This window comes from Panthera tigris, chromosome X (genome assembly GCF_018350195.1).
Source record: "Panthera tigris isolate Pti1 chromosome X, P.tigris_Pti1_mat1.1, whole genome shotgun sequence".
NCBI classification, from domain to species: domain Eukaryota; kingdom Metazoa; phylum Chordata; class Mammalia; order Carnivora; family Felidae; genus Panthera; species Panthera tigris.
The window spans coordinates 13,386,437-13,399,990 of record NC_056677.1 but is presented as its reverse complement, the minus strand read 5'-3'; the positions used below and the strand labels follow the sequence as shown (position 1 = coordinate 13,399,990).

Below are 13,554 nucleotides of genomic sequence, written 5' to 3'. Positions count from 1 at the left end.
GAAAACATCATCTGTTTGAGCCTTTCTCTTCTGTTATTAAGCTATTGATAAAGCTGGCAAGTAAAATAAGGAAGCATTAAATAAACACCCACTTATTCTAAGAGCCGTCAACCTACTGAAACCGGAGGCTTGATCCCACATACTGCAAACCCATCCTAAAGCACTTCAGAAAGGACCGTAGGCACACCCCACCCGTCTACTCTAAGAATGGGTAAATTAGTAAAATGCACAAGAGACGGTATTTGTTATAATCAGTCTCTCAAAGTGATGTTAAAGCAGGCATGCCCTGACCCCTGTGAGGGTCGATCGATACCCACTTTGCACTTGAGCTTTCAGGGGGAGCAGGTGATCAAAGTTTCTACAGCATGCTGGCTTCTGCAATTTGAGCTCATGGTTTTACATCACACACGCTGGAGTCAGCTGGGCTCCGCTGGGCTGTACATAAACCAATCACTTCCCCAGGGTGCACTTCACACAGAACGAACAGTTGTACCCCCAGAGTGAAGATGGGGTTTCTTTCATTATTTCTTTGTACTCAATACAATCACAATTCAGGTTAAAATAACAGGGACAGAAATAACTCCCAGAGTTGTTGGAGTGCTGGTAACAACCAGTTCCCCTTATTCCCCAGGTTGAATACCTGGGTTCAAGCAACAAATATTTATCAGTCCAAACAATCTCTTCGGCCTTTTGCATCTGACGGGAGGTTTCCAAATACATGCATTTACAGGTATGTTATCCCATGCAGGATAAAAGTAGAGATCTGGCAACTATTTGTTCAATTTAAGCAGGTGAGGCAGTTAAAAAAGCAGATTGCTCTTGCACAAAAATTTACATGAAAGGACCGAGTTCTGTGAGCTGATGGCCTGGCTGGGCCAAGTTAAATAGATCACTGACAAAACTTTCACTTTACAGAGGTGCAAAGACCCAATAAATCTCTGCCATCCAACGGAAAACAATAGTTATGTATTATTTATAGCTAGATATAATGTCAAAATGGCACTAAGAAGCAGTTTTGGCATATGGTGGCAGAGGGCACAGCGCCAGTCTAAATCTGATGCTCGTTTTAGTTTTTGTTTTTATTATCATCATGCCAAAGACTATCCAGTTGGAATCCCAATTATTCAGGAAACCAACCTACTGTATTTGATATACATACAAAAATAAAACAAGCATCCTGAAGGTACTAGGTTATGAGGTTTTATACAAATCATAAATTCTTTAAATAAATAATGCTCTAACGTGTTTTCATTTGCTAGAAGATTGGTTTTTGGTAAGGAGAAACATCTAACAACTTGAGGAAGTACTTAAGAATGTGAGATAAATTCCACTGATAATTACAATTTCAAGTGTGATAACTGGTTGTATTTTTTCCACCAGAGTAAAAGGTACAAGTGAACTACAAGAGAAAAGGAAATATGGATTATATTCTGCCGCTCACAGCTTTTCACACAGTCTTGGACATCTATGACAAGTAGTTGGGTTGAAACATTCAAAGGAAAGATCTTGGAAGAAAGAGTCGCCCACTGTTACTTGAATCTTGGGGATTACAACACAGTGACTGGACGAAGTTGTTCCAATTGGTTTTCCAATGCAATCCGTTCTTGATGAACCTCCTGATTTGTACAAAACAGAGAGAAGAAAACAAAAAGCAAAGGGGTCATTTCCTGGGTTCATCCCTACTTCATCAGATATTAAACAGAAACTCATAAGTGGACCCCAAAACACTGAAGTCCCACATGACTCAAGGACAAGTAGACTGTAAGGCATCATATTTAAAGCTGGTGATCAGACCAAGGCGGCTTCACAATTTGTCATCTCTCAACTCCCTTCTGAAGATGAGGAAGTGAAATTGACTGACACGACCCCCGCCTTAATCTCACCAGCAGTTTTAATAGGATTAGTGACTGGCAGAAGATGATGTTAAAAATCAACAGACAGACTGGGAGAGAGCAGAAAAGCAAAAGCAGACTGCTACTACTGAGAGGTAAGCCAGCAGGACTCAATTTCTAGCTTCAATCTCTCGTTCCTAATCCAGCACCACACTCCACAGGTCTGACGGATGAGCAAATGCACTGACTATCTGCCAAAATCTCATCTTGGCTCCTGCACAAAATACAACTTAAGGTGTGACTGCATGGCTAATGGCAGGGAGAAAGAAAGAGAGGATCATCCATCTGCTATTTGGGAATTCAAACTTTCAGCCCTAAAACAGATTTATTGGCAGGAAGAGAGGGGGACACGCAAAGGCATTCTTAAGTACAATCAGTCGAGATGGGAAAGACCTCTGTATAAAGGCTCAATTCTGAGATGCCCCAGAAGAACCAACATACTAACAGTCCAAACAGAACTCAACAAGCGTTTGTTCACCCTCCCCTCCTACCCAGCCATCCAACAGTTCTTTGAGTATCTATCTACTATGGGCCAGATTCTGCTCTAGGTATGATAGTACCAGCAAAGAACAAGACAGATCAGACCAATGCCCTCACAGGGCTTGCACTCAAATGGCTAGAGAAAGACAATAAAGAACAAGATACCTTCAAAAGGAAATAAATAAGATGACGTAATAGAGGAATCTGGAAGAAAGGTGGAGTGGGTGGTCAGGAAAGGCTTCACAGAGGTGACGCTATCTGACCAGAGACTTGAATGAACTGAGGGGTGAGCCATATAAAGACATGGGGGAAGGATCCTTAAGGAGACAAAATGGCAACTATAAAGGCCCCAAAGTGGGGCGGGACAAGCTTGCTGTGTTTGGTAACAGAAAGGCCTGTGTGACCAGAGGAGAGGGAGCAAGGAAGGCACTGGCAGGAGCTGTAGTCTGAGAATTAGGCAGAGACCTTGTGGACAGAGTAAAGAGCGTGGACATCATTCACAGTACAGGGGGATAGCACTGTGGGTTTTGAATCAGGGAATGCATGTGGCTTAACTTAGAATTCAAAATATTCACTCTGGCTACTGTGTAGATAGTGGATTGGACAGCAGGGCAAAAGCACAGGCAGGGAGTAGTTGCAAGGTTACTGCATGGACCGAGGTGAGAAATGAAATGGCTTTGATCAGGGTAGCAGTCATGAAGATGGGGAAAACTGGATGAATTCTGGATACATTTTGAATTTAGAACTGATAGGACATGCTGATAACGTAGGAAAGAAGGAAGGGGATTTGGGATTGAGCAAGTGGGTAGCTAGTAGTGGTATTAATTGAGAACAAGATTAGATGAGAAATCGGCATTTCAAAGGGAAGGTTGGGAAGGAAGCGTCTGACATGTGTACTGGATGTATTAAGAGAAAATGGTGAGTAAGCAGTTGTGATAGTACGTCCAGGGTCAGAGGTAAGAGAAGGAGAGCTGGAGACATACATTTAGGATCACCAGCCTATGGATGATCTTCAAAGCCTTGAGACTGTATAATACCATCTAGCAAAAGAATACAGACAGGTTGAAGGTAAAGATGCAACTGAACACACATACCACACTCATTCCCTACTGGAACCCCACCAAGACAATAAAAAGAAGTTTTTGAAGTCACAGACGCACAAGAACAAGTGATACAAATAAAATTTGTAAGCTGGAAGGCCAACAGATGACTTAGCAAATCCAAGAAAAATAAATGTGGGCATTCCATGGCTGCATGGTGGGGTCCTTCCATAAGGTGACCCAAACACCCCTCTGTTCAAGGGATTCTGCATCTGTAAACTGAGTCAGTCAAGAATGGACTGAGAGGCTGGGACTAAAGCTCCATTTTGATGGTTCTTCAGATTTCTGTTCACTAGGGCTGGTACGTTTCCACTCCTACAAATCAAGTACAGAAAACTGAAATGCAAGCTAAGCATAGGCACAAAACAAGAAGCAACCTGATTCTACAAAGAAGAATCCCTGAAAGACTCAAACTGGCAGCACCTGACTCCTGCGTAGATGCAAGTGAAGGGAGGAGGAGGACCGCCTATGTAAGTGCTGGTTCCAAGTCTGCTTCACAAACAGTTAGCTCCCTACAGCGTTCCAGCTACCAGGCCAGAACCTTAAGATTTATTTCTTGCAAAGGGACAACATAAGGCCTCTTGACTAGCAGTACAAAGACCCAGTTGAGGACAAGATACTGGACTGGAACCAGGGAGAATAAATGAATGAATATCCAGGATACAGAGACCCAGAGCCCTCTCTCTCCAATGAACCAAGTCTTTCCCTCCATGTAGGAGACCAAAAAAAGTCTCTTCTCTGGAAACTCCAATCAGATTAAACTGAAAGAGCCAATGATACTGCCTTAGGAGGCTCCCCAACTATGCAGCCCAACCAGACTGAAGACTGAAGCTCAAAGTTGACAAGCCTCACAACATGCTATGTGTTTCCAGTGAGCATTTTCATCCTCCTCCTAAATCTAAGCAAAGGACCATCAGATACTGAAGGAAAGCATCTAATGAGAAATAGCTAATAAAACAGAAAAGCAAGTATTCAGGAAGAAGAAAACTACTACCATTAATAGAAGATATTACAATAATGAAATGAAAATAGGATACCTTTATCTTTTTTTAACATTTATTTTTGAGAGACAGAGTGAAAGGAGAGGAGGGGCAGAGAGAGAGGGAGACACAGAATCCAAAGCAGGCTCCATGCTCTGAGCTGTTGGCACAGAGCCCGGTGCAGGGCTTGAACCCACGAACCCCACGAACTGTGAGATCATAACCAGAGTAAAGTCGGATGCTTAACCAAGTGAGCCACCCAGGTGCCCCAAGAATAGGATACCTTTAAAGAGACAATCAGAGTATAAAAACTGAACTCTTGTTATTAAACAACAGACTGAATATTTAAAATTAAGTAAGTTTCCAGAAATGGACAAAGAGACAAAAATAAAGAAGAACAGAAGGAAAACAGATGAGAAAATATGAGAAAATTAGAGGACCAAGCGAAGAGTTCCAATGTCTGAAAAATACCAGCAAGCGAGAAGAGAGAAAATGGACAGGGGAGTGGGATGAAAACACATGGAGGAAATGTGCAACAATAACAAAAACCAAGAAAACTCCCAGAACTGAAGAATATGGGTTTCCAAATCAAAAGGGCTTACCGAGTACAGAGAACAAGTAGACAAAAATCATCTACACTTTCAAAGCAAAGTAAGAGAGAAAAACAGCAAATAAAACACAAAACAAAAACAAGGTCACATACAAAGATTCATAAAACAGAGTGAAGTCTGACATTTTAAAAAATTATTTTTTATTACATGGCAAAAGTGACTTTTTTAGTGTACAGTTCTATAAATTTCAACACATGTATGTATTAGTGTAACTACCACCACAAACAGGGTACGTTACAGTTCCAACCAGAAAGCTCCCTGGTACTACTCCCTTATCTATAAACCCTCACCTTCATGCACAACCCCTGGCAACTACCAGTCTGTTTCCCAGCACCTATGCTTTTGTCTTTTCAAGAATGTCAAATACAAGGGACCAAGCAGTGTATAACCTTGACACTGGCTTGTCTCACTCAGCATAATGTCTGAGCTTCACCCAACTTGTGGTGTGTGTCACTACTTTTTAATGCTGAGTACTACTTCGTTGTATGAATGTACCACACTTGATGCATTCATCCTTTGAAGTACATCTGGGCTGTTTCCAGGTTTGGGCCATCACATAAAACTGTTATGAACATTCGTGTACAGATTTTTGAGTGAACACAAGTTTTCAGTTCATTAAGGTGGATACCCAAGAGTAGAACTGTTGGGTCACATTGTCGGTGTATATATAACTTCATAAGAAACGTCCAAGAGTGCCTGGGTGGCTCAGTTGGTTAAGCATCTAACTTGGCTTGGGTCATGATCTCACGGTTTGTGGTTCGTGAGCTTGAGCCCTATATCAGGCTCTGCACTGACAGCTCAGAGTCTGGAGCTTGCTTTGAATTCTGTGTCTCCCTCTCTCTCTGCCCCTCCCCCACTTGTTCGCTCACTCTCTCTCAAAAATAAAAAAACATAAAAAAAAAAAAAAAGAAAAAGAAACTGCCAAATGATTTTTCAGAGTAGGGTACCATTTTGCATTCCCACCAGTGCATGAGAGTCCCAGTTGCCAGCACTTGGTATTGTCATGATTTTCTGTTTTAGCGATTCTAATATGTGTGTAGTGGTATGTGATCATGGTTTCAATTAGCGTTTCCCTACAGCTAATGACACTGAGTATCTTCTCATATGTTTATCTGCTATCCTTATATCCTCTTTGGTGAAGTGTCTGTGCAAGTCCTTTGCCCATCTTTAAGTTGAGTTTTTGTAGTTTTGAGAGCTGTTATTGAGTTTGGAGTTCTTCAGGTAATCTGGATACAACTCCTTTGTCAAGCATGTGGGTTGCAAATATTTTATCCCAGTCTGTAGTAGCTTGTCTCTTAACTCTCCTGACAGTCTTTAAGGCAGAGCACAAGTTTTTAATTTTGATGAAGTACAATTTATTAATATTTTTCTGTTCTAGATTATGTTTTTGGCATCATTTCTAATACCAGGTCATGAAGATTTTTCCCTATGTTTTCTTCCAAAAAATTTTATGTCTTTATGTTTTATGTTTCCACCCATAACCCACTTCATGTTCATCTTTGTAGAAGAACTGAAGTTTTGACCAAGGTTCGTTTTTTTCCCCAAAGGGAAAGGACCCATTGTTAGAAGACAATTGTTGAAAAGACTATCCCCTTTCTTAATGAATTGATTTTGCACCTTTGTCAAAGATTGAATGGCTATATTCATGTAGTCTACTTTATGACCCTCTAACCTGCTCCACTGATCTATGCATCAATCCCTCCACCAAGGCCATACTGTCTTGATTACCAAAGCCTGATACTAAAGTGATTCCTGGGGCATATGTGTGGCTCAGTCAGTTAAACATCCAACTTCAGCTCAGGTCATGATCTCATGGTTTGTGGGATCGAGCTCTATGTTGGGCTCTGCATTGACAGCAGAGAGCCCGCTTCAGATCCTCTGTCTCCCTCTCTCTCTCTCTCCCAAAAATACAAAAACATTAACAAGTGATTCCTCCAACTTTGCTCTTCTTTTCCAAATTTGCTTTAGCTATTCCAGTTTCTTGCTCCTTACATACAAAGTATAGGATTAGCTGATCTACACCTACAAAAAGTCCTGCTGACATTTTGATTGGCATTGTAGTGAATCTATAGATCACTTTGGAGAAAAATGACAGCACTACTCTGTTAAGTCTTCCAATCCACAAAAAGCAAATGTGTCTCTCCATTTATTTAGGTCTTGGCACTTTATAGTTTACAGTATTCAGATCCTATGTGTTTTTGATGAATTTGTACCTAAGTATTTCCTTTAGAGGAGGGAGGGGCAAGATATTGTGAATGGTAGGGTTTTTCACATTTCTGTTGCCAATTACTTATTGCTTACGTATAAGAATATGATTGGTTTGTGTATGCTGACCTCGCATTCTGTAACCTTAAGAAACTCAATGAGACAATGAAAATTTAAAAACCAATTCAGTTTGCAATAGTGTCACAAAATATTGGGAATAAATTTCACAAAACACATGTAATACCTGTACACTCAGAACTGCTAAGAAAAGTTTACAAGACGTAAATAATTAGAAAGATGTACTCTATCAGCAGATTGGCAGACTCAACACTGGATTTTGATCCTCCTTAAACTGATCTATATATTCAAACAAGTCTAATCATAATCCTAGCAGGCTATTTTGTAGCAAATGACATGCTGATTCTAAAACTTATATGAAACAAAGGGTCCAGAATATCCACAGGAATCTTGAAAAAGAAGAACAGGCTAAAAAAATACATGCTACCTGATTTTCTTACTCTAAAGCAACAGTGATCAAGATTGTGTGGTACTAGTATAAGAATCAACAAATAGATTAATGCAACAGAATAAGAACCTAGAAATAAATCTATATTTATATGGTCATTAGACTTTTTAACAAGGGAACCAAAGTCATCCACGGAGGAAAAGAAATGCTTTTCAACAAATGGTGCTAGATTAGATACTGACATGGGGAAAAATAAGCCTTGACCCTAATCTCAAACTATACACAAAACGTAATTCAAGGTATATAATAGACATTGGTGCAACTGCTAGGGAAAACACTATGAAAGTTTATCAAAAAATGCCAAAACTACCAGGAGTGACATCAGCATCATGGCAGTATAAGACATGTCCCCCTTGCAACAACAATTTGGCACTCATTCATGGCAAAGTGTCTTTGTGGGAACTGTGGGACCCAGCACCGTACACTAAGAGATCCAGGAGGAGTCTCACCCAGCCACGCATTGGGTAATAGGCACACATGTTTGTCTGCTTGGTCCCAGCTCTGGACCCTGAGCTGGCCCATGAGCCAGCTCTAACCCCTCTTAGCCACAGTCTGGGAGTCTCTGGAAAACTGTTTTATTTTTTTATTTTATTTTTTTTTTTTAATTTTTTTTTCAACGTTTTTTATTTATTTTTGGGACAGAGAGAGACAGAGCATGAACGGGGGAGGGTCAGAGAGAGAGGGAGACACAGAATCGGAAACAGGCTCCGAGCCATCAGCCCAGAGCCTGACGCGGGGCTCGAACTCACGGACCGCGAGATCGTCGCGGGGCTCGAACTCACGGACCGCGAGATCGTGACCTGGCTGAAGTCGGACGCTTAACCGACTGCGCCACCCAGGCGCCCCTGGAAAACTGTTTTAGACAATCACCCAGAGATGACAGAGCCTTTGTAGAAGTCTGATTTTCTAGCAGGTAAGTTCTAGAACAATGCTAGAGAAAAAGAGTTTGGATGCACTGGAGAGAAGGAACTGTTAGATTTTACTCACATCACCCTCCTCCACAGTTTGGGGCCAAGAGAGATCTTCTCAGCCCATGATTTCTCCCTTGGGGGAAATAGGTGTGTGAGTACACACCCAGTTTCCCCAGCTATGTGGAACACTGCCAAAGAGGCTCAATTCTCTCTTGCCCCATTCAGAGTACTGAATTGTGAACAACATGACTGGGAGATGGAAAGTAGCTGGGAGAATGGCAGATAGGACCCTCAAAAGGCACTAAAGGAAACACGGATCCTACAAAATGTGTTGTGGGACTCCATCAAGAAGCCCACCCATGAGTCTCTGGGGATCCTCCAACTGCCCATATGGTACTTCCCAGCACACCTCTAGCCTTACTGACACACATACCCCTATCCTATAGGCAGACCCCTGTTCACACTCCCTAGGCAGCAAACTCTGGCAGGTGGCTAGCGAGCACATACAGAAAGGCTGTGCTGGCCCAAATCTGTGGGTCAGGGAGAGACCACAAAATTGAGCTTTAGCGCCACCTTTGAGAAAACAAGAGAGAGGCTGCTAGCACTTGACCTGGTGTTTTGTAGGATCAGGAGGAGACGGCATACAAGCTTAATAATTCTGCCACAAGAGGGAGCAAGAAATGTCAGGCAGATACATCCATAAAGGTCTAAGAAAGCCTCAGAATCCCTAGCAGGACTGATGAAACATATTTCTTTCCTGAAGGCAGTTCATAAAGACTGGAAGAAGGGACTGCTACTTCAAATATGAATACAGCAATGCAAAAGTTCAAGGAACATGAAAAATCGAGGAAACCTGACACCACCAAAATACTGCAGCAATTTCCAGTAACCAATCCCAGAGACATGGAGATGTGTGGTTTACCTGATAAAGAATTTAAAATAGCTGTTTTAAGAAAACTCAGTGAGCTACAAGGAAACACAAAAAGACAAAATCAGGAAAACTACATTATACAAACAAAAGGAGAAGTTTAACAAAGAGAAATCATAAAAAAAGAACCAAACAGGAATTCTGGAGCTGAAGAATGAATGAAATGAACATTGCAATAGAGAGTAAAAACATCAGAATGGATCAAACAGAAAAAAGAATCTATGAGACTGAAGACAGAAACTTTAAAATTGTACAGTCAGAAGAGGAAAAAAAAAGAATCAACAAGAGTGAAGAAAGCAAACATTATAGGGTACCATCAAAAGAAATAACTTATGATTTGCTAGACTTCCAGAAGTTGAAAAGAGATGGGGACAGAAAGCTTACTTAAATAAATAAAGGCTGAGAACTTCCCCAAACTGGGGAGAGATATGGATCCAACTTCACAAAGCTCATAGATCACCAGACTCAAAGAGATCCTCTTCAAGACTCATTATGATAAAACTATCAAATATCAAAGAAAGACCATCTTAAAAGCAGCAAAAAATAAGAAGTCTGTAACTTACAAGTGAACCCACAAAAGGCTATCTCAGCAAGCACCTTACAGACAGGCCAGGCCAGAGTGGGATGAAAAGGTGCTGAAAGGAAAAAAACCTGCCAACCAAGAATACTCTATTTGGCAAAGTAATCCTTCAGAAATGAAGAAGAATTCAACACTTTCCCAGAAAAACAAAAGCTGAATGTGTTCATCAACACTAGACCAGTGTTGCCAACAAAGGTAGAAAGGAGTCCTTCAAGCTGAAACGAAAGAATGCTAATCAGCAACATGAAAACATAAAAAAATTAAACATACTGGTAAAGATAAGAATAAAACTGGTAAGATTCAGAATATTCTAATGCTGTAATATGAAGGGGTTAACCACTTAACTCTATTACAAGGTAAAAGGACAAAAGAATTAAAAATATCTGTAGCTACTTACAAATCAATGTGATACATCATACATTAAACAAGAGGAAGGATAAAAACCATATGATTTTCTCAATAGATGCAAAAAACAGATTTGACAAAGGACAACATCCACTCATGATAAAAACTCCCAACAAAGTGGGTTTAGAGGGAACATACCTCAAAATAATAAAGGCGATATATGAAAAACCCACAGCTAACATCATACACAATGGTGACAAACTGAAAGCATTACCTCTAAGATCAGGAACAAGACAAGGATGTCTACTCTAGCCACTTTTATTCAACATAGTACTGGAAGTCTTAGCTGCATCACTCAGACAAAAAGAAATAAAAGGCATCCAAAGTGGTAAAAATGAAGCAAAACTGCCACTATTTGCAGATAAGTATACTATACATAGAAGACCCTAAAGACAACACCAAAAAAATGTTAGAATAAATGAATTCAGCAAATTTCAGAATACAAAATTGATATACAGAAATCTCTTGCATTTCTAAATATTAACAATGAAGTAGCAGAAAGAAAAATTAAGAAAACAACCCCACTGACATTTGCATAAGAATAAAATACCTAGGAATGAAATTAGCCAAAGAGGTGAAAAACCTATACTCTGAAAACTATAAGACACTGATGAAAGAAATTGAAGATGACAAAAATAAATGGAGGGATATTCCATGCTCATGGATTGGGTGAACAAATATTGCTAAAATGTCCAAACTACCCAAAGCAATCTACAGATTCAATGCAATCTCTATCAAAATACCAACAGCATTAAAAAAAAATTTTTTTAACGTTTATTTATTTTTGAGAGAGAGAGAGACAGCGTGAGCAGGGGAGGGGCAAAGAAAGAGGAAGACATAGAATTTGAAGCAGGTTCCAGGCTTTGAGCTGTCAGTACACAGCCTGATGCGGGGTTCAAACTCACAAACCGCAAGATTATGACCTGAGCTGAAGCTGGACACTTAACTGACTAAGCCACCCAGGCGCCCCCCAACAGCATTTTTCAAAGAACTAGAACAAATAATCCAAAATTCACATGGAATCACAGAAGATCTTGACTAACAAAAGCAAACTTGACAAAGAAGAACAAAGCCGGGGGTATCACAATCCCAGATTTCAAGATACACTACAAAACTGTAGTAATCAAAACAGTATGGTACAGGCACAAAAGCAGACACATAGATCAATGACCAGAATAGAGAGCCCCGAAATAAACGCATGCTTATACAGTCAATTAATTTATGACAAAGGAGGCAAGAATATCCAATGGGAAAACGTCTCTTCAATAAATGATGTTGGGAAAACGGGACAGCTACATGCCAAAGAATGAAACTGGACCACTTTCTTACACTATACACAAAAATAAATAAAAAATGTACTAAGACCTCAATGTGGGACCTGAAACCATAAAATTCCTCAAAGAAAACATAGGCAGTAATCTCTTGGATATTAGCAAGATGATGCTAGCAACATTTATGGATATATCTCTGCAGACAAGGGAAACAAAAGCAAAAATAAACTATTAGGACTATATCAAAATAAAAAGCTTTTGCACAGCAAAGAAAACCATCAACAAGACAAAAAGGCAACCTACTGAGTAAGAGAGGATATGTGCAAATGATTTATCTGATGAGGGGTTAATATTCAAAATATATAAAGAACTTATACAACTCAATGCCAAACAAAACAAAATCCAATCCAATTAAAAAAATGGACAGAGGACCTAAATAGACATTTTTTAAAAAAAAGACATACAAATGACCATCAGACACATTAAAAGATGTTCAACACCACTAATCATCTGAGATAGGCAAGTCAAAACCACAATGAGATATCACCTTACACCTGTCAGAATGGCTACAATCAAAAAGAAAAAACAAGTGCTGCCGAAGACGTGAAGAAAAAGGAACGCTCACGCACTGTTAGTGAGAATGTAAACTGGTGCAGCCACTATGCAAAACAATATGAAGGTTCCTCAAAAAATGTAAAATTGTAAGTCAGAGAGAGACAAATACGATTATGATTTTACTCTTATGTGGAATTTAAGAAATAAAATAGATGAATATAGGGGAAGGGAAGAAAAATAAAGTAAGACAAAAACAGAAAGGCAAACCATAAGAGACTCTTAAATATAGAGAACTGAGGGTTGCTAGAGGGGAAATGGGTGGAGGGATGGGCTAAATGGGTGATGGGCCTTAAGGAGGGCACTTGCTGGGATGAGCACTGGGTGCTGTATGTAAGTGATGAAGCACTGGGTTCTACTCCTGAAACTAATATGACACTGTATGTTAACTAACTTGAATTTAAAATGAATGAATTAGGGGTGCCTGGGTGGCTCAGTCGGTTGAACAACCAACTTCAGCTCAGGTCATGACCTCATGGTTTTTGAGTTCGAGCCCCGCGTCAGGTTCTGTGCCGACAGCTCGGAGCCTGGAGCCTGCTTCGGATTCTGTGTCTCCTTCTCTCTCTGCCCCTCCCCCACTTGTGCTCTGTCTCTCTCTCAGAAATAAATAAACATTAATTAATTAATTAATTAAAATGAATAATAGAACTACCATACAATCCAGTAATTCCAATATTCAATATTTACCCAAAGTAAATAAAAAACACTAATTTGAAAAGTTATATAAGCACCCCTAAGTTTACTGCAGCATTATTTACAATAGCCAAGATATAGAAGCAACTCAAATGTCCATTGATAGATGAATGGATAAAGATGTAAGATACACACACACACACACACACACACACACACACACACACAGGAATATTACACAGTCATAAAAAATGAATGAAATCCTGCCATTTGCAACATGGATGGACCTAGAGGGTATAATGCTAAGTGAAATAAGTCAGATAGAGAATGACAAATACCATATGATACTACTTATATGTGAAATCTAAAAAATAAAACAAATGAACAAACGAAAAAACAGATCCTTAAATACACAGAATA

General features: G+C 39.9%; 1 protein-coding gene across 4 annotated transcripts in view; it reads right to left on the bottom strand.

The window, feature by feature from the left end:
- Window positions 1–482: 482 nt before the first annotated feature.
- Window positions 483–13,554, bottom strand: part of REPS2 (RALBP1 associated Eps domain containing 2) — a 211,506-nt gene continuing 198,434 nt past the window's right edge. For all 4 annotated transcript variants that reach the window (XM_042973696.1, XM_042973697.1, XM_042973699.1 and 1 more), the window contains one exon: window positions 483–1,616. In XM_042973696.1, coding sequence (XP_042829630.1) covers window positions 1,548–1,616 — 69 coding nt within the window. In that variant the 3' untranslated portion in view covers window positions 483–1,547. The remainder of the gene's footprint in view (window positions 1,617–13,554) is intronic.